The sequence below is a fragment of the Phasianus colchicus genome, chromosome 3 (assembly GCF_987193195.1).
Source record: "Phasianus colchicus chromosome 3, bPhaCol1.hap1.1, whole genome shotgun sequence".
In the NCBI taxonomy this organism is placed as follows: domain Eukaryota; kingdom Metazoa; phylum Chordata; class Aves; order Galliformes; family Phasianidae; genus Phasianus; species Phasianus colchicus.
The window spans coordinates 92,288,295-92,309,448 of NC_143438.1; the positions used below are offsets into that span (position 1 = coordinate 92,288,295).

Genomic DNA, 21,154 nt, shown 5'->3' on the forward strand with positions numbered 1-21,154 from the left:
TCTAAATCTACACATAAATCTACACCTATATCCACATCTACACCTACATCTATACAGATATGTACAATGCTGGCTGGGAACAGCAGCAAAGCACTTCCCAAACTACAAAAAGCACATAAGAAATCTGGAGCCCTCCTCAAGATCCTGGCCCAGACGATGTAACAGATGACAAAGGCTTTTGCCATCATTATGGGCACGGCCATCCCCTCTAAAAAAACAGAGCTTGACTTTGCATGAAAGACAACATCGGTATTTGCGACAACCTTGAAATTTAGAACCTGGGAAGAAAAAACACTGCAACTATACAGGCAGCTGCCACAAACAGTGAGAAAAAAAAAATATTTGCAGAGATTTCCCTGGCTATGGAGGGATAATAACGTTGGTATTTTTGTACAAAGAAACCCTTCCTCTGTTTTTGCCTTCTGCCCACATAAAAGGCTCTGTCCTTTCTCACTCAAAATGTTTGAAAAAGGACAAAGCAACAACAACAAGCAAAGCAACAACAACAAAAAAGCAAAACGGAAAACTCAGTTAATGAATACAAAACTCCTTTGTCAGGTGCAGACATAGGCAGCTGCAGTTTTTAGCTAAATCAGCAGATGCTGGCAAGCAACACGGGTTTATGCCATGACAGGAGCTTGATAGCAGATCACTAAGGAAAATCCACAGTGCTGAGGTTGTTTGGGCAATTAAGGAAATGGGAGCTTGGGGGGGATTTGGTCTTTTCTTATTTTCCTCCTTTTATAACATAAGGGGCTATGTGCTATTGAAAAACCAGTTTTCTGCAAATGTTCTCCTTTTAGTGGGATTTGAAGGTTTTCTTATTCCTTTTTTACATACAGTACTGAGCATTCCCACTATTCCACCCAACAGTGGTATACCTGAAAATAAGCAGGAAGAACTCAGACACTTTCCCAGGGGCTGCTGTGCAATGTTCATTCACTCCAAGTAAGGAGGGAGGATTCTTCAATTTAATTCTTGCAGTTACAAGATGTTGCATTCCTGACACACCAGAAAAGGAGTTTATGAGCTAGTCAGTTGAGTATATGCCTATGAAGCCCACTGGCACCACTACAAAGTGCCCACTGGCACTAGGAACGCAGAGGCCATATAAAGAAAATTGGTTTTTAATATATTTCAGTCCACTTACTGCATTATTACATCAGAATCTATTTCCCTGAACCCATATAGGCAGGACAGAAAATATATATAATACAGATATATACATAGTCTTAGAATATATGTTTAATGAACTGGAAACATCCAAGGAAAGGCTGGACGGGGCTCTAAGGAACCTGATGTAAATGTAGGTGTCTCTGTTTATTGCAGGGGAAGTGATTGAACTGCTCCATATTGACAACCCTAGGAACAGAGTAGTAGGCTGATGAGAATATGGCTTTTAATGGATGCACACACTTTTAAAACAAAGTTGATGCTTCTGAAATAACACCTTTTACAGAAGTAGCTGCATACACAATGACCTTGAAAAGACACAGGAACAGCTACCACACGTGGAAAATACATTATCACCAAAGCTAAGGCTTGATTACCTAAGATAGACCAGCCAGACTGGAACATTAGGATCTGGGATGAGTGCTAAGATAAGATTTTAGAGTCAATAAAATAAATGAGTAAATAAAAAGCTCCATTTGTTGAGGTGAAAGCCTTACTTTGATTGTGCAAAATTCAATTTTGCATTTCAGAAAAATACACTCCACAACCTCTCCCCAAAGCAGATGCCAGCTTCAGACTGAGCTTTGGACTTCCAGCACAAAGAGGACCTACTGCATTAAGAAGTCATTGTTAATTATCATACAAAACAGCCTGCTGGCATTTGCTTCTTCTGTGAGATCCTCAGGGTGGCACAATCCAATAGCTGAGTTTATACAGCGTCTACCATGATAAGGACCCTGTAAAAATAGCAGCCCAAGTAACTGCAGTCATTACAAACACACACACATACACATATGCAGTTTATGCAGATATTATTGCCAAGAAATTATTCTCCCATAAACACAAGGATTGGATCTTGCTGCCCCAAAATGAGAATTTTACTCTAACCACATAAAAAGAACAACTTCATAAACACAGGAAGAAAGAGAAAGGATGCTTCCTGGGAGAAGGAAGTCCATTTAAAGCATGAATAAATTGAGGCAGTTAGGAGAAAGAAGCTTGTAATGCAAATAGAGGTTTATTACCCATTTTTTTTTCTGTTTCTAAGAAACACAGGGTCAAGTAGGCTTATGGAATAAAAGACAAAGGCAACTCTTTTGGCAACTGTCATGTCCCAGAGCAGTAATTATCTCTCTCTTCCCGTGAGCGACAGGAAATGAAGAGTGGTGCCATTACACTATGAGAATTACTGTAATTTTGATTTCTAAAAATTGCCAGGAAAGTTTCCTCTTAAAAAATAAATAAATAAAAAAATAAAAACAGTCCGTTCAGATTTTTGATGTGGTCTCAGTTTTAAACTCATTCCTCAGCTAAGGCAGAGTTTTGCTTCCCCTCACAGTTCTGTTAACAAGTTGCCCAAGGAGGTTGTGGATGCCCCATCCCTGGAGGCATTTAAGACCAGGCTGGATGTGGCTCTGGGCAGCCTGGTCTGCTGGTTGGTGACCCTGCACATAGCAGGGGGGTTGAAACTAGATGAGCATTGTGGTCCTTTTCAACCCAGGCATTCTATGACTCTATGATTCTTGTGGGGAACTGGTCATAAAATTCAAATGGTGAGAAATTCAAATGTCTTCATTAAATGAGAACGTAAACAGCTATAGGGGGGTCAGTTAAGATCTACAGAAGATGGAGGTGGACTGAAGACATGTCACTGGTGCAATAATAATGCAAAGCATGGGTTATCCCAGCTAGCTACTGCCAGAGAAAGGTACTTAGGAGCCCAAGTTTTTCAGTACAGTCTGATGTTTGGTTAAATATCACTTAAACTTAGAATCACAGAATCATCGAGGTTAGAAAACATCACTAGGATCATCAAGTCCAACCTTCATCCTATTACCACTACACCCACTAAACCACGTCCCTAAACTTGTTTCAACCACAGGCATAGTAACATATTCCTCTTTCAATGGGAAGGGGATGATGTGAAATGAAAAGTAATTAAAAAATAATTAAAAAGAAAGATTCCTTTAACCGCCTATGGATTTTCTGCCGGCTGTCGTTTATTACTTCAATATTATGGATAATCTGTTCTGTGCTGTTAGAACATTATCACAATTTATTATCCCAACTGTTGCCCTGTGGGATGGACTCATCCCAAGAGGATATGCAGCTGCCCAACCTCGTCTACATCTGACTGTGCTGCCCTGGGTTCTGCATTACTGCTTGGGGGTCAGATGCAAAAAACACCCCCTTGTTCTCCAGAGGACTCTTTGTATGGAAACAGGAATGGATGCTTTGAATGTAAGTGTATCTACACGGTGGGAGAAGGTGGAGTAGGGCTCCATGATCCTTATGGGTCCCTTCCAACTTGTGATTTTCTATGATTCTATGATTCAAGACATACGTGCCCCATACACAGGCAGGAACTGGAGGCAATCATCCCAGAGTCGGTATATCACCAAATACACCACTAACTCTGCTGCATGCCACATCAGCATTTCTCACACACGCACAGAGAAACAGAACTGCTGCTTTTCAGGATTCCTCTGTGCGCTCTCTTAATGAGACATCTGAGGTCTCATTCTGGCCACCTGGTAAATATTTAAAACGGCTTTAACAGATTTAAGGCAAAGAGATTTTTTCAATTATTTACCACAATTCACTTTCAACAACGATCACTTAGCATTGTAAAAATTTGTGTCTTTCAATATGTAACCCAGCTACAGAACTACATTGATCGGCCTGAACACAAATACATTCATACCAACATATATTTGATTAAGAATTTATACAACGTCAGGCTTCAAGGAATTTTGGATCGATGCCTTTACTTTGCTTTTATAAATAAGTAAACTCAATTAAACATTTCTTACAGCAAATCACAATGGGCAGGAGAATCATTCTGCAGCTCCTCTTTCCAATTTCTACCTATTACATGGATTTTGGAAACTAATTACTCTCTAAAGGGAACTTATTAGAGTTTGTGTTACCAAATACATCTCTCCCACCCACCACTGAAGAAAGGAACAACATGAATGCACTGAAAAAAACAAGTGTCCTTCAATTCTCTCATAATTTGATGTAATAAATGCAGCATACAGAAAATAGAACAAAGACCTGCAGGTAAGCAGTATTTGAATTAATACCGGATCTGCACCAAAGTCAACAAGTTGACTGTACAGTCTCACCAGACCCATAAATCAGGTGCCCTGAACATACGTAGTATTTTGCATTACTGTATAGGGTGTTAGCTTTAATGGTGCAATATATGCACATGGTGGTCAAGTTACAGCTGCTGTGGGAACTATAATTTTGCACGGTCTGACCAATCTGAAGCAGAAAAATACTAATAAGTAAAACAGTCACAGCACTGCATTCCCTTCAGCATGTTTCATACATCCAATTTCACTCTTGTATTTGAAGGAGCAGGAAAATAAGATACAAATAAAGCTGCGGATGTATAGGAACCAGCTGAAATGGATGAGAATTATCCATCAGCTTTTTCAAGCAGCTTGCATGAAACCTCATGATTCCAAGCTAAGCAAGTGTAACTGCATGAAAATGGATGTGCTCTCAGGCACGGTACATGCACAAACCATACTGTGAGAGTGTCCGTGCCCAGCAGACATGAATGAGTGCATAAGCTCACCTCTGAGTCAGAAGCATCTCATCAAGGAGATATTACAACATACTTTTTCATAATGCACCAAAGCCAAACGCTGGCATTCTCCTGCAAGTGACAGGTACAAGGAAAACCAATCTGCAGCTGAGCAAGCTTAACACATCTACTGATGCTGCCTGACTGACATCAAGTTCTTAGTAATACAGTCAGTCTCCTAATGGGGAGGATTACTACCTATTTTAATGGAAAAGAGTTTGTCCTATTCTTCCTCCAGCCTTCCTTTACTTTCAATCCCACCATTATTTGCTTCCAGGATTTGTACTCAATATCTTTTTTTCTTTTTTTTTTTCCCCTCTGTTAATACTCATTCCCACAGAAGGCTTTTTGTGGAGTCATCAACCATTTTCAATGTATCAAATAAACTGACTGCATTCAGATTTACTCCAGGTGCCGGGATAGACAACAGCTATGTAAAAATTAGTCCTCTTCATCCAAGGAGCACTGGTTAATTGTTGCCAGTGTCCACCATCATGTGGAACAGGCATGGCCCTATGTGATAACCTTGGTGAGACTAGAGCTGTTCCCACCCCTGCTCCCCCCACTCCACTGACAGACTGTAGTCTAATGAAGATGGTTAAAAGCACAAGCAGCACTTTGATATACATGACAAGAAAACAAACCACAGCTAAGTTACTGAAAACAAAGCCCCTTATCTCTGAGCTTAACCATCAAAATCGATGCCTGTTTGACAATCATGGGATTTGACCACAATTCAAGAATATGCTATTTGTGATCACACACAGTTCTAATGTCCAGTACTCATCATCAATTGGTGGATGAAAATAAGGCATAACGTTTCTATAAATACATAGCTGAAAATCAACAAATCCAAAGGTGCCATTGGAAATGCCTGACAAAGCTACAGGAATACATTAGCACTTTGGCACACAGAGGCCTTAGTTTAATTGGCACTAACACCTAAAAGCTAGCGAGTGATAACAAGGTCTGATGTAAACCACAACTGAGTCATAGAATCATAGAATCACAGAATTGTTTGAGTTGGATGAGACCTTTAAAAGTCATCTAGTCCAACCCCCTTGCAATGAACAGAGACATGCATAGATAGATATAGTTGCACAGAGTTTGTTCTAGCCTTAAAATCTATGTAATATTGAAGCTCTAGTTCATTGACTTGCCCTAACGGTAGAGCCTTCAGTGACATCATCACCCTTCCTTACCAAAAAGAATAATATTACAACCATTTCCCATCTACATGTTAAAGAAGACATAGAAAACCACGGGGTATGACCAAATAGGAAATGAAGATTCATTCAAAAAGCAGGAAATCTGCTAACTGCACCTTTTAAAAAGCAAAGAAAGAGTATCAAGAATATAAAAAATAATCAGCAAAATAAGGCACGCAGTTCTACTGTTTGGTACCATGTTACCACTTTCAAGCACCTAAAAGCTGCTCTCTGTGCAAGACCTGAAAGGCCAATTCAATATCTGCTGGAATCACACTACAGCAAACTGATTTCCTGGTATCTAACCCTTCTCATTTCTTATATATATGTATGTATATACAAGCATATCTACACAAACACTTATTTACATCCTTGTTGAATACGCACACAGATGTATATTTTATCATACATGTGCATGCATACCTACACATACATCGAAACACATGCTTAGAATTACAGTGCTCTCTGAGTACATCTATCGTTTGCTCATTGACAAACATCCTAAGATATGTAAAAAGCAGGAAAAAAGGTTGTATTTGTGTATGCATACAATTGCTAACCACAGTGTAGTGTAGGTGAAGAACACAGGATTCGTGATCCGTCTTAAAATCAAGCACAGAGCTCAGATAAAAACCTTCTCACCTACTTCTTGCACTTGGGGTGGGATTTCACTTAGCCTAGAAGACCAGCTTCTGGGGAAGAGTGTACAGAACTGTTCTTTGATAAATTACAGAACAGATAAAACCCTCGGAAAGAAGAACAGTCCCATGGGAACAGAAAAGAAGAGAATAATTAAACAGGTCTTACACATCTCTTCTTCCTCAGTTCTGTATCTTCCGCCTCCAAGGATGTCACACACTATTATTTGAAAACCACATCACTGGCTTCAGTGCAGGTCTTGGGGGAGGAACATGCTCCTCAGCATCGTTAGCAGGATAGAAAATAGCACTTTCTTAGCAACGTACTGTTACAGACACAGACAAACATGAACTTACTTGTTTGCTACTTCTCTGCCCAGTAGGAAGCAAAGCTTTGGATTTCTCTGCTATTTTCTGTAAAAAGGAAGAAGAAAAAAAATGAAGGAAAATGGTTGAGAAAACACAATCGAAATACTTAGGGAAGAAGTCATAGGGAATTATTTCTTCTACTACTTAAGGAATAAAAGACAAAGAGAAAAATCTTATTATTTAAAAAAGAAAGGGAGTACAACCACATGGAAAAGTTTGGTCCTGCAGAATTAAAAGTCTTCAAAGCTTCCAGAATAACAAGGTTATCAGAACTGAAATGCGTATTTAAGAAATGACAGCTAGGATGTAATAAGTAGCAATTTACCACTCAGATTGGTTTCCTGACGCAACTGGGCATTCACAAAATGCAGAGGCTAATTTTGTCACTTCTGAATTGATGACAGTTTAAAAAATAAAAAAAAAATAAAAAGCAGACATACAATTCAGATGGATTATACTCGTGAATATTAAAAAAGTACAAAAAAGGTGTGTATATATGGGGCTGGAACCCTTTACCTGAATCCTTTCAACTTCTCATTTAATGGGATAAAATCATTTCATTTAAAGCCCCCACAATTGGTTTATGAATAGGCCAGAAGAAGAGTTAGCAGTTGTAGAGATAATGAAATTATATTATAGTATATACATGCTGTTGAAGAGCAATTTTAGGCACTTATTAAAATATTTTTTAAACCATAGCCAGCAAGTATTGGAGAATCAATCAGAGCAGAATGGTTCTAATAAGAGAAATTGTTTCCAGCCAAATTTCTTTATTCCAGTATAATTCCAGTATATTCTTCCCAGGTGTTGTGGGCACGGATAAAATTCACTACAGTAGAATGAGAGATCATGTAGGTTATATTTCTACAGAATTCAATTAATCCAGATATATGTTCAAATTTGTTATATGCAGGTAGCAGCAAAGGAGAGAGAAGTGTTTTAAGGATGGTGAATTTAAATTGTTACTACAGTGTTTAAAAGCAAAGCAAATCTGCAGAGTCTCCCCAGGGTAAAGTGGAAGAGCAAGATGCAAATGGAAGATCTAGAGTTCAGCATTTGTTTGTTTTATTAAACAGCTTGATCTCCTTGACAGATCCAACCCACAGGATGTGTTTGGAAACCTTCTGACAGAGACATAGAGAACAGCAGAGCCATACAGCCAGCTAACAATTAAGGTGAATAGCAGTGTTGCCTGTACATTATTTGCAACAAAGGTGAAGGGGACATTGTTCAATCACTTCTTGCTCTACCACTGAGTGGAGAAACACAACAAATTTGTAATGGCCATGACAGGGGTACCACTGAATGTCCATCACATAGACAAAGGCACAGTTTTGTTTTTTTCCTTTTCTGTTGTTCTGTCATTGTTGCTCAGCACAGAATTACAGAACCACAGATTATCCCAAGTCACAAGGAAGCCAAGTCCAACTCCTGGCTCCATAGAGAACCACCTAAAATCCAAACTCTATGTCTAAGAGTGGTGTCCTCGAACTCCAGCAGCTCAGGGCTGTGCCCACTGCTGTAGGAAGCTTAATGTTCCATGCCCACCACCCTCTGGTGCATTTCTGAACACCCACCTGGCCCTCCCTTGACACAGCTCCCTCATGAGGAAGCTGCAGGCCACCATGAGAGTTCTCCTTAGCTTGCTCTGCTCTGGGCTGAACAAAGAAAAGAACCTCAGCTGCTCCTCATCTATCTTGCTGTCATGGTTTTGTTTTTTTTTTTATTTGATTTTCAATATTCCACATCAAAACATCATGTACTGGAATTAAAGTGTTAATGCTCTAACTCTACGTACCTATCCCTATACATTACGGAAGTCACGGGATCTGACCCTTCCGGGGGGGACGGTCTCTTACTGCCTGGCAGTGGGTGCTGGAGGGTGCTTTCCTAGCCGTTCCAAGCTTTTTCAGGTTTGACTCGGTCTCGGGAACTCTCTCTCATATCTTGTTTGATTTATTAGTCTCAATTCCAATTAGATTGTATTATATTGTATTATTTTGCATTCCGATATCATAGTTAGTAAAATAAGTTTACCTCCATAGTTTGTTGCCGCTGTTTTTTTCCTTTTCCCCCTACCTTCCCATTTTGTGGGCCCAGGCGGGGGGTGGGGAAGGCAGGGGCCTACTGCCCCCTGTCACGGGCATTAACTGATCTAGTTAATTCCGTGACACTTGCCCTCCAGATCCTTCCCCATCTTCATAGCCCTCCTTCAGATGCTTCAGAGTTGGAAGGGACCTTCAAAGGTCATCTAGTCCAACTTCTCTGCAATGAAGAGAGACAGCTGTAGAGATGAGATGAGCTGTACAGAGATGTTCCATGCTCCTAGCAGTCATGTTAGCTCCCACTTACTGTGTTCCCAAATATAGAGACTGAAAGGTAAAAACAAGAGAGCCCCTCACCTTCTGCACAGCTCCATATCTTTGGATGGCATCAGACAGCTGGTTCTTCAGCCTATCCAGCTGAAGTCGTTCTTGCTGTGTTGGGAGAACAAAGACCTGGTTAGCAAGAGCTAATTCAAGTAGTTGACTCTTTCTTGGGGGGATCAGCACAAAGAGCTGAGAGGGGACAGTACTAGGACAGCTGACCTAAACTGGCCAAATGGATATTGCACACCATATGATTTACGTGAAGAAACTGTAAACTCATGGGCTTTGGATAGGGGACAGCACTGCTCAATGACTGGTATTGGTTGACAGGTGAGGAGCAGTTGCTTCGTGCATCACTTGTTTTGTAAATATAAATATACATAAACACATTATATGTATATATATTATTACCATTATCGTTATTTCTTTCTTCCTTTTCTTAGTAAATTGCTCTTACCTCAACCCATGAATTCTTTTTTTTTTTTTTTCTGATTCTCTCCCCAATCCCACTGGGAGAAAGGAAGCAAGCAAAAGGCCAGGAGGTGCTGAGTTGCTTTCAGGGTTAAACCACAACATTCAGACAACCGCTTAAGAATACGCAAGTATTTTATAAGGGATAGGATAAACAGCTTTAATTTTTAATGGAAGCATTTTCATACAGAAGAATATTCCCAGTCTTATAGTTCATCATCCAAAGATTTAAAACCATTTTTAGAACTGGGTAAATATCATTATTCCCACTCTACCAATAAAGGCCTATAAACTTTGTTACTTACGCAAAATAAGACAAGACAGACACCCTGGAGAGCTGATCTAATGGTCCAGCACTCATTCTACAGAAACACGGAATCTAGATAGGCCTCTCTATTTAAGCCCTATGAGATTACTTTAAAAGGAAGCCCTAAAATAACCATGTGCTATTTTACATCAATCTCCTGCCTTGTATCACACTGATCCCCTTACATCAGTATCTTTGCTCCTGAAATACCATCAATTTGCTCAGTCAGGCATCCTGACTCCAATAGCTCCAGCAGCACATGGAGCTTCAAGAAAGTCAGAGAAACTCCCACTGTGCACCTTGCTGGCTGTGCGTTACAGCTGGAAAACAAGGGGTGGAAAGGATATTTATTTTTTTTGTCCATGGCTGCATACAAAGCAAAACACAGAATAATGGGTTGGGAAGGTCTGATTATAAAGCTCTAAATTAATTGAATGATTTTCAAAGTGAGAAATTTTATGGGAGGAAAGTTTGAACTGCTACCAAGATCCCCAGTAGGGACTTGCCAACGCAGCAGTTGATACCCACCACAATCATTAATTCTATATAAGGAAGAAGGGCTTCAGGCTTTATATCAAAATTTGTAGGTTTAATTACTTGAACTGCAAACTGTTGGAAAAGAAGAGTTAAAAATAATAAAATCTGTTAAACGAATTGACCAGGGAGTAGAAAAAGTTATTAGGTGATGCCAGTAGAGAGCGGCAAGTTTATTCCTCATATTACTAAAATTGTTTATGTGTCGATTTCCTTCTGGTCTTAAATATTCTCCCTTTAACTTAGCAGTTTTTCTCCACGTGACAGTAAAAGCTGTTCTGCTGACAGTTTCCACTGGACATAACACTGACTTCAAAGGCTAATACTGACGTTTTTGTATGACACTGTAATTGGCTTTAACATGACCTTGCCTGAATTCCCTTTGGATCCAATTTACGTCACAAAATGGTGCCCAGATCTCTATACCTCCAAGAAGAAAACTTCTGTTTCATCAAGGTCTGATGCAATTATTTTCAAAGTGTGCAAGGAAAAAAAAATATAGGTCTTGAAACCCACTATTCATCATAGAAATGTGCTAATAACCATCAAGCACTGAGGCTGATGCCCGCAAAAGGTTGATGCCAATAAATGGAAAAATCATTTAGGAGTGATTTGACTCTTTAATCCTTTTCTCAGGTGCCTGTTTGCAAGTGACTTAAATCTGGACTGTTAAAAGCACTTGGACAAAGTTCAATTGTATTTTCTTCAATTGTGTTTTTGTCAGGTAGAAGGAAGGTGAGAATAGAACTGTATTACAGTATTTTGGAAAAGGGCAGGAAGCGTGCAAGGATTAACACCAATCTGGGTAAATTTCTGACCCAGAAAATATATGGATCCTGCCATCAAGAACATAAGAGATAACTGCTCAGCATACTGAAGGAGAAAATGTCTTCATTCTTATTTGCTGAATCACCTGCTATAAAGGTGAAACTTCTCAACTCTCACACCTGGAGTTTGCTCCCCAGGATTCCATACATTAAGTTGCTTTCCTCCCTTCAGGTCACATTAAACAGGAATGTATGGGGTCTAAAAGTCTTTGAGGAAAGGTCAGAAATTATTTGATTGTCCATTCCTTGCCACTGGAATCAGGGAATAGAAGACACTCCTACTCCTTTGACACAGATATTCATGCAAGTTGAACTGACTGATGACAGAAGACCACTGTGTCCACACAACAGATGAGATTGCTGTGGGGCAAACTGTAATTCAAAGTTTGGCTCTGATCTGGCCATAGCCTGTAAATATCTGTCCCCACTGCCTTCCTCGAATGAATGCCATATCCAAACATTGTGCTGCTCTGTTCTTTCTGGACTTCTGAGCACATTTATAAATTCATCTGCAGCAAGTTCATCTACTGCACTGAGTATTTCATCAATTCCAAACTCATGTAGAGATGGATAATTTCTGTACTTTCATCCAAACTGCATAAGACCATAAGATAGGTGTGAGCAAATCTCTCTTATAAAATCATTGCTTTCCAATTCCACATGACCCAGGTTTTGGGAGAAGAATGGGTTCCAAAGCTTTTTCCAACAGAAATACAAGCCATGCTTATTGTGTAACAGTAGAAGAAGTCGTAACAAGACATGGGGTTTAACAGCTTTAAAGCATTCACTACCCACTTTTTTTTTTTCTTTATTCCTCCCTCCACAAGCCCCAGCATTCTCTCCCAATAGCATTTTGAATGACACATACCCTGGATGAGCCTCTGACAACCTCAGACAGCTGCTTGATGGCTTTGGTGCTAGTCGTGATGGTTTTATTAGTCTCTTGCTGGGTTGCGTGCCTGCAGAAGAGGAGAGGTGATGTGAAATGCAATTGAAACTAATTGCATAATGAGATACTTAGAGAGCTTCATCAAACTGCAGAGAAGTTGAAACAACACAACACACATCACATGGAACCACGGTAGACCATGCAAGTCTTGTGTCCTGAGTAGCAACAACAGACAGGGCTGTATGAACTCCTAGCAAGGAGCTGCTCAAAACATCCCTCTCCAAAAAGCACAAGGAAAATGGCTGTAGACCTACAAAGTCAATGAGGGAAGGGATCTAGCAGGTAGCCAGGCCATCACAAAAGGTTGGTATTGCAACTGAAATTATAAACATAAAGGTTATATAGAAAAGAGAAATGGGATGGGGAAGTTGTTTGATGGCTTGTCCAGAAAACTATGGTTGCTGGGGAGAGAAAGAGACAGATGTTGAGCAGGACAAATTTCCTTATAAAGGTCACCTCCCTGCTAGTAACACACTAGCTCCAAAGAAGCACTGTCAACGCACAGTGGAATATCAAAGCACATCTGAGAACATGCAGGCAGCAAGCCAAGAGAGTCATGATTCCCTTTTGCACCTCGAATTCCACTACAATATGTCTTGTAAGCTGGTCGCTGGTACCTCTGGTCAGGACCAAACAAAGTAGGGGAAAGTGATGTAAGCACTGCCCATATGGATTTAGCTGAACTCAGTAGTTCCCAAGTTTCATAAGGTCAATGGAGTATTTTTAGCCTCTAAACGTCCCCAGAGAGAACTTCAAACTTTTTTTTTCTTTTTTTCTTTTTTTTGCTTCAAAACCTTTTTTTGAAGAAAGGGGCGGCTTTCAATTATGTTTCAATCAAAAAGTCAGGAAAGGCTCAAAAAACACCTAAAGAAAATGATCTTTTTCTTCCTTAGAGGACATCTTTAAGTCATAGCTGTAGTGAAAAACTCATTTGTCAGCTACTCTTTTTCAGTCAGCAGGATGCAGAGTGAATGGAAGCTCTTTGATTAAAAAAAAGGATGGCTCATTAGGACCCTTCTGTCCTGAAAACATAGGGCACGTCTCAACCTTTTAGCTTCTTCCATCGGTGAGGCACTGGAACAGGCTGCTCAAAGAGGTGCTGGAGTCACCGTTGCTGAAGGTTGTCAACAAAAGGGTAGATACAGCACTGAGGGAGATGGTTAGTGGGCATGATGGGGGTTGATGGTTGGACTAGATGATCTTAGAGGTCTTCTCAAACTTTAATGATTCTATGACTCCTGCTGCTCTGACAGAACTGACGGATACTATCTCTTTCAAGACTTCTTTCAATGTTTTCCATATCTCCTTTGAAGAACAAGCACAGCCCCAAGCACAGCCTTTACCTAGCACAACTTAACTACAAAGACATTGAGCCTTATCTGTAAGCACTGGGACAGAGTAGACAGACCAAGAATTGCAACATTCACCACAAGAAAGTTCAGATGTTTTCATCCACAAAATCAACTTCTTTGCACAGACAGAACAGGTGGGAAAACTTCTAGGATAAAAGTACACTGACTTTATGCATTGGACCTACCCAGTAGTCAAGGAAAAGGTTGGCATACCATGACAGTGACATCTCTTAGCTGCAGAACAGTAATTCAGATGTATGTTAAAGGTTGAACATGTTTAATTACCACTCAGCAAATAAACACCAAAGGGCAGCAGCATCCTGAGGGCACATGGAGCTCCTGCAAAACCCCACAGGTGATGGAGTACATTGCTCAGGGGCTGTTGGTGGGAGGGATGAAGCTGAAGCAAATGCTTAATTCCAGGTACACAGAATGGTTTTCCCCTCCCAGTGATCCCCATGAGGTTTTTGAGGCTCCAAGAAAGCTGGAGTTGAGTCCAGGGATGGGGACCTGGGACTGGGGATGGGGACATGCGAATGCCTCATCCTTGGAAGCATACAGAGCCAGGCTGGATGATGCTGTGGGCAACCTGGTCCATAGGGAGGTGTTCCTGCCTATAGCAGGGAGGGAGGAACTAGATGATCTTAAAGGTCTCTTCCAACCCAAACCATTCTATCTTCAGAGAAGGCACGGATCCTTTGGCACCACAGAGGAAAGAAAAACAATCTACTACAAAGACAAGATTGGATCAGATAGCTAGTTTTTTCAGAGCACTCCTTAGTTAAGGTAACATTTCTGCATCCATTCATCAAAATGCATTTATTTATGATCGCATGGCCCACAACACCAGCTGACTAATTCCATTACCTTTAATTTGAAATAGATGAGGTCATCTCTGCCACAGTCAGGTATTCCACACCACCATCACAAGAGAGGGAGCAGGGAATTAAATCCTGCCCAATCACCTACCCTGAGGACTAAACAATTAGACTCGTCTCTAATCTTTTAATCAAGTAAATCTTGCCACCAAGTGCATGAATTCCATAATTCCGTCTCAAGACGGAGCCTTTCATAATGCTAGACTTGACGTCCAGTTATTTTGCAGACCTCATTAAATTATCTGCCTGCTGAACACGTCAGGGATTTACGTACCAGCAATTACTGATCCTCAAAGTAAAATGGTGTGTTAGGCTTACGCGTCTGATCCTGCCCAATTTCTAAAGCCAAAAAGAATCTCCTGCATTTGTATTCTAATGCAAATTTGATGTTAGATACCTTATGTAACAAATCCATACATCACACAGACTTTGCAGTGAGTTGCTACCAAAAAAACTGGATGAGGGAATAAAAAAAAAAGTTCTTCTTTCCACCACTTAATTCAAAATGCACTTTAACTAACAGGCTGGTGCTTGATTTTAGTAGTTCCCAGTATGCTGTCAGTGCAATTAACTTCTTATTCTTCAGCCTCACAGATATGCACACGAATCAGACACTGATTATATTTAATTTACATTAAATGCTATTAAGATCTTCAATAAAAATAGGGCCTCGAAGCTCCAATCCCTGCAGGATTTGATTTTAACATGTAATGGTAACAAGATATGCCACTATTATTATTATTATTATTACTATTATTATTATTATTAGCTTTCTTTATATTCTTCTCCCCTCACAAGTGTGGAAGGTAATTAAAGGGATATCTCTGATGAATAGAATTTGCTTCTGAAAAAGTCTTTCACACAATAGTAAGTAAAACAGTCTAAAGAGATACAGACTACCTAAAATATAAACTTTGCAATGGACTTACCCAGCTACAGTAGTACTGTAAAAATTAGCACTCCAAGAATAGAAAAGAAAAGGGCATCTCTTAGGAAGAATAACACCTCTTGCTGTGCATTTCTGTACGCACAGAGATTGCAAAGACAACGCACTAAATAATACAAGAGATGTCACACTGCTGCCTGAGCATTTCCTACGGCTTCTGTTTTCTTTACCAGGGAACGATGGTCCACCAAATCCACAATCTCCAGCACACAGCTGCTTACAGTGTGTTTTTTGAATGATCGTATCTGTAATTAATTTATCCAGTTTTAAAATGGGCATAGTGAAGATGCAGATGCAGTGACAGCTGCTTCCCTTCTCTGCGATGACAGACTGAAGGAAAGATAAACACCATCACTCCCAGCATCCCCCTCATTTGTCCTTCTTTCCCCCAGCTTTTATTGCAAAGAATGATGCCATATGATGTGGGACATCACTCTGGCCAGTGTGAGTCACCTGTCGTGGTTCTGTCCCCTCCCAGCTCCTTGTGTCACCTGGCAGGACACTGAGGAGCTCAGCCACACCTCACAATAACACTTGTTCCTGAAGAGTTTTGTTTTCTTTTCCCATAAGGAAATGCAAATTGTAAATATTCATGTACAACGGAGAGAAACCTCATAAGATTCAGCATCCTCTTTGGCACAGCTCAACTGCATTGCAATGGAGAAAGCATTTAAGAGATGGGTGCTCAGTACGTTTGGGCACAACTATGCCAGGGAGATACTATAAGCCACTCACCTGCCTTTTGACAACAGCTACAGCTCCCACCACTGCAGTTTTTCTTGTGCAAAGGAAAGTGAAAATTGTAATGTGAATTGTAATGTTTTTCTGCACGGAGCAGAAAACTGAGCAGCACAGTCTGTGGCTCAAGCAGAAACAGGTTAAGTATCTGCATGTGAATATATTCCATAGTTGTCAGAGGCATAATTACGCAAGGGTGCAACAAGCATGCAGAAAGATATTATTCACATTGTAAAAGTTCAGCCGATCTGTTGTCTGTCGTACAGCTGGATTTTGTGAAGGATTGTAGGCCCTGATGACAGACCACATCAAACTCCAATAGTATTTATATAAAACTTTACACATTAGCCATAGGGAGTGTGCAAGGAGTACTTCTAGTCCCTAAAGGCTGTGATTTTTTCTCTCTCCACCTAATCAAAGTTTTTAACTTCAGAGCAAAGCCAATGGAGGACCTTCATGATCTGTGTAGGGAGGACCCCCATGGATGCTGCAGGGAAGCCTACCCTACAGCAGTAATCCACACCTTTTGGGTGTGCTAACACAGCTCACACAGCTGGACTGATCCTACAGCAGAGCTAAGGATATTTCACAGAACCGCAGAATTACAGAACCACAGAATGGCTTGGATTGGAAGGGACCTCAAAGACCATCTCACTCCAGTCCTTCTGCTGCACGCGTGGCTGCCAACCATTACATCAGGCACCAGATCAGGCTGCTCAGGGCCCCATCCAACCTGGCAATTCGCAGGCTGATGCATCCAACACTTAGGTTAGCAAACACTTCACAATAGGATGGAAAAATATGCTGGATTATGTTGCTATAATTCTGCCCACAGCCAACACTGTGCCTCATCCCCTGGGGCTGCAAGCAGGAAGGGATGGAAGCAGTGGGCATCTCTCATCTCTAAGTATTTATTGCAGAGGTAAACAAAGCAGAAAGATGAGCTAGGAGGAATAGTTGCTTTACCAAGCCTTAAACTATCTTTATTACTGTACCATTAAAGCCACCAAAGGAAGAAAAGCTAAATCTACTTATTCAGTCTCCACAGTGATGCTCAAACTTTTTTTTTTTTTCCTTTCTTCTTTAGGAACTGCTGCTGCATGTTGAGGAAGCATTTACAACAGACTAAAATAAGAGCTCTAATTCTGTTCTGTCAGCAAACCCTTTTGCATAGGTGTAAATCACCCAGCCAAGTAAAAGCCAGGAGAAAAACAGATTGCTACTTCCAAGATTCAAGCAACACAATCTTCTATAATAAAAGAATCATAGATTTCCAATTTGCTTGTCACTTCAAAGTATTAGGAAATGTGGTGCCCTCATTTCTCTTCAGGGAGCATAGGGGATGGCCTGTGGTTGTATGGGAAGAGAAGGGGTATTTTACCTGGCACTGTGTCATCTCTGGAGATGAATATGGCTATAGGTTAGCAGCTACTTTATTCAAAGATTCTGATCTAAGACATATTGCTTGCAGTCGGATAGTAGCCTTCACAGATTTCATCACAGAAATGAAACTGAGAAAACCCTAGTACAATTCTGAATAGTCCTTTTAGTTCCTACAAAGTTTTTGTTTGCTTTATTGCCTCTTAAAAAAAAATAATTAAAAATTATAAAGCAATTCATATGAAAGCATATGGAGAACACTGGATCGAATCAAAGCAGCTCCCCTACCAAATTTGTCCAGTCATAGAACCATAGAATCATTAAGGTTGGAAAAGACCTCCAGGATCACCTAATCCAACCATCCACCTATCACCAACAATGCCCACGAAACTACATTCCTAAGTACTACATCTAAATGTTTCCTGAACATCACCAGGAGTGGTGATTCCACCACTTCTCTGAGCATTCCGTTCCAGTGCCTGACCACTATTTCAGAAAAGTTTTTTCTAAAATCCAATCTGAACCACCCCTGGCACAACTTGAGGCCATTCCCTCTCATTCTATTGCTATTTACCTGGGAAAAGAGGCCGGTCGTCACAAGTAGTTACTCAATGACCTGCTGCCAAAAATTCAGGTTTGTTTTTTTACAACTAAATCACATCCAGGACATCATATAAGACCCCATCTTCACTCTGTATCACCTAGAGATTAGATCAGAATTGCTGGAGACTACATCTATCAGGTCATAACTCATAGCTCAGATGGCACCCAAAGCAGGAACCAGCGCTGCCATTAGTCACCTCTCAAGTGACTTCTTTCACCAAGATTATTCCCAAGTCAAGTTTTAATTTTCAAAGTTTCACTGTATTTCCTAATAAAAGAGTCCCTTGGATCCTTTGTAAACGCCTTGCCAGAAGTGAGCTATATCACAGCACCCTCTCATTACCCAGTAAGCCTCTTAGCTTATCAGAGACAGAAATTAATTTAATTTGCCATAATTTCATTTTTATGAACCTTAGTGCCTACTGATCATGATAGTCATTTTTTTCCTCTAGGTGCTAATAAACCGAGTACTATTTTTCAACTGCTCTTCCAACTTACATTGTACTGGAGCAGCCCATCTTCCTGCACTGGATTTAAGCAAAAAGCAAGCAGGTCCCCCTGTTCCTAGTCTAAGGAACTCGCCTGCTCTCTGTGAGCTCTTAATATTCACCTTTTTCTCTGGTATTGCCCCAGTAATCCTTTTAGTGCCCAAGCCTAAATGTTCTCTGATCATGACTATTCTGATGGCTCTGATGGTGCTAATTCTGTTGTGAATTTTGCATTTCTGCATTAATGGTTCAATGCCAGTGATGGAATGGTTAGTAAGATGTATCCTTGCAGCAGTTCTTAGTGGCATAAGGCAGAGGTGGCTGCTGCAAAGCCAGAAAGCAACATAAAGACCCATCCACAGTTGTTACCATGTCTTTCTTCACGTAATTTACTGAAGCTCCCTGCTGAAGCTTGGATAAGAGCTGTCATTCCATCTCCTTTCAGAACCATTATGCCCATCTAAGACTCAAGTTTGCTTCATTCTCATCCATGCAGCAGGAGTTAATGCAATCATATGACTCGCAGGGAGAACACCATGCTGGTTGAGTCCTGCATGCCATCCACAAAGACAGAAAACATTTCATATACTGTACAGGAGTATTAGAAACGGTCCTCCTTCCCTGAAATTTGCAGAGAACTAGATGTCTTATGTTTCTAACTCTCAAACCTTTTTGGAAACGTTAGGTACTTGGACTCCAATTTATGCAAACTTCCTGTTCTAAGTTGCTTTCTGCAGTGTGCAGCCACAGACACAAAAAACAATATACTGACTCCCACGGACTTCACGCAGACAAAAGAACCAACTGTTCTATCTCCTTAAATACTTTTTCTCATATTATATACTACTGCAGTCATTAGCTTCTACTTTTGGGAAAAGCATCAGAAAGAAAAGAAGCCTGTGTATTCCTATTTATTTCCCAGCCAAAAACCCCAGGGAAGTACTGACCTGTCAACCTCTCTTCTGTATTGGGGAAGATTATGGAACAGATCTTCTTGGAAGAAAGGGAGGTGATATGGGTTAATTTGCGTGGCTTCACCAAGGGGAGGTCCTGCCTGAGTTGGTCTAGAGGAGAAGATAACCTTTCTCTTGCAACACGATAACACCAGGCCTCACACCAGTTTGAAGATCATGGAGCACATTGCCAACCTTGGCTGGCCTGTCCTACCACACCCACTGTGTAGTTCATATTTGGCACCTTTGGGTTTCCATCTGTTCAGGATGATGGAAGATGGATTGTGTAGACAACATTTTTCTAACAACAATGCTGCCATAGCAGCTGTAAAACAGTGGGTCACCTCTGCTCTGAGCACCTTGATCTAGCTGTACGTGCCTGTGTTCAGTGCAGGGGAGCTGGATTAGACAATTTTTAATGATCTCTTCCAACTCAAACAATCCAGTGCAATGGCACTCCTTCCTTACACTGCAATTTCTATACCAATGTCCGTATCAGTGTGTGTGTGTTTGTGTTCCTACAAATTCCAGCTGATTAAGTAATCTGAATGGATTTGAGAGATTCTGGATGTACAAGCATGGAAGGACATGTCCTACACATAGACATGTATGTAGGAAAGACATAGATAAATGGACTATAGATAAATTGTCCTGCAGATTAATTTAGCCTATTATCCTTCCCACACTTGGTCTCTTGGGCTTAGCATTTAACGTGGGTGTAATACTTGGTACAGCACTCTGAAAAGTAAAGATGAAGGGCACTCCACTGATGTGAATGAGTGATTGATTGCTTTAGCTCTCCTTGAGAAACTACACTGAAACCACCATTAATAAAAAGAGCTGGTGCCTTCTACTTTGGAGCATGAAAACTCTCAGTGAAGACACACGGATCTTTTGAGGTTTATTCTGTTTTTTTAATTGATGCTTTTGCTTTTTCCTGTGTTTTCTTGACAAACATTCACAGAAAACATGAGAAAAGGGAAGAAATCACACAAATTTCTGAGGTAGAGGCATTTTCACCCCAAAAAAAGTTGTGTTTCATTTAAGGGAAGACAACTTTGTTTGAGAGCAAGCCATTTTAATTGAAAAATGAAACCACTTCATTCAAACAACTGTGAAGTGTTTTGCTATTTTGTGAAGTGAGCAAGAAATCTACGGCAAATGAACGGCTCAAGAGACCTTTCATCTTGCTCTTATTATTTGTGTCTTTCCAGTTAGAGTTATTAAAGCACAAGTGCTCCTATACGTAGTGTTAAACAAAGCAATGTGCCTAAACCTAATTCTTCAATCAGGTTTTCAATGAGAAAGAAAAGGCATTAGCAGTGATTGCACCACTGAAATTGTCAATGTGTACTGAACAGGTAACTTATAAA

At 40.4% G+C, this 21,154-nt stretch overlaps 1 protein-coding gene across 5 annotated transcripts in view; it reads right to left on the reverse strand.

Moving 5' to 3' along the window:
• TSNARE1 (t-SNARE domain containing 1) overlaps window positions 1-21,154 on the reverse strand; it is a 469,759-nt gene that overhangs the window by 250,045 nt on the left and 198,560 nt on the right. For all 5 annotated transcript variants that reach the window (XM_031591285.2, XM_090138068.1, XM_090138069.1 and 2 more), the window contains 3 exons: window positions 12,363-12,453; window positions 9,389-9,463; window positions 6,975-7,031 (listed from right to left, as the gene is read on the reverse strand). In XM_031591285.2, the coding sequence (XP_031447145.1) occupies window positions 6,975-7,031; window positions 9,389-9,463; window positions 12,363-12,453 (223 nt within the window). The remainder of the gene's footprint in view (window positions 1-6,974; window positions 7,032-9,388; window positions 9,464-12,362; window positions 12,454-21,154) is intronic.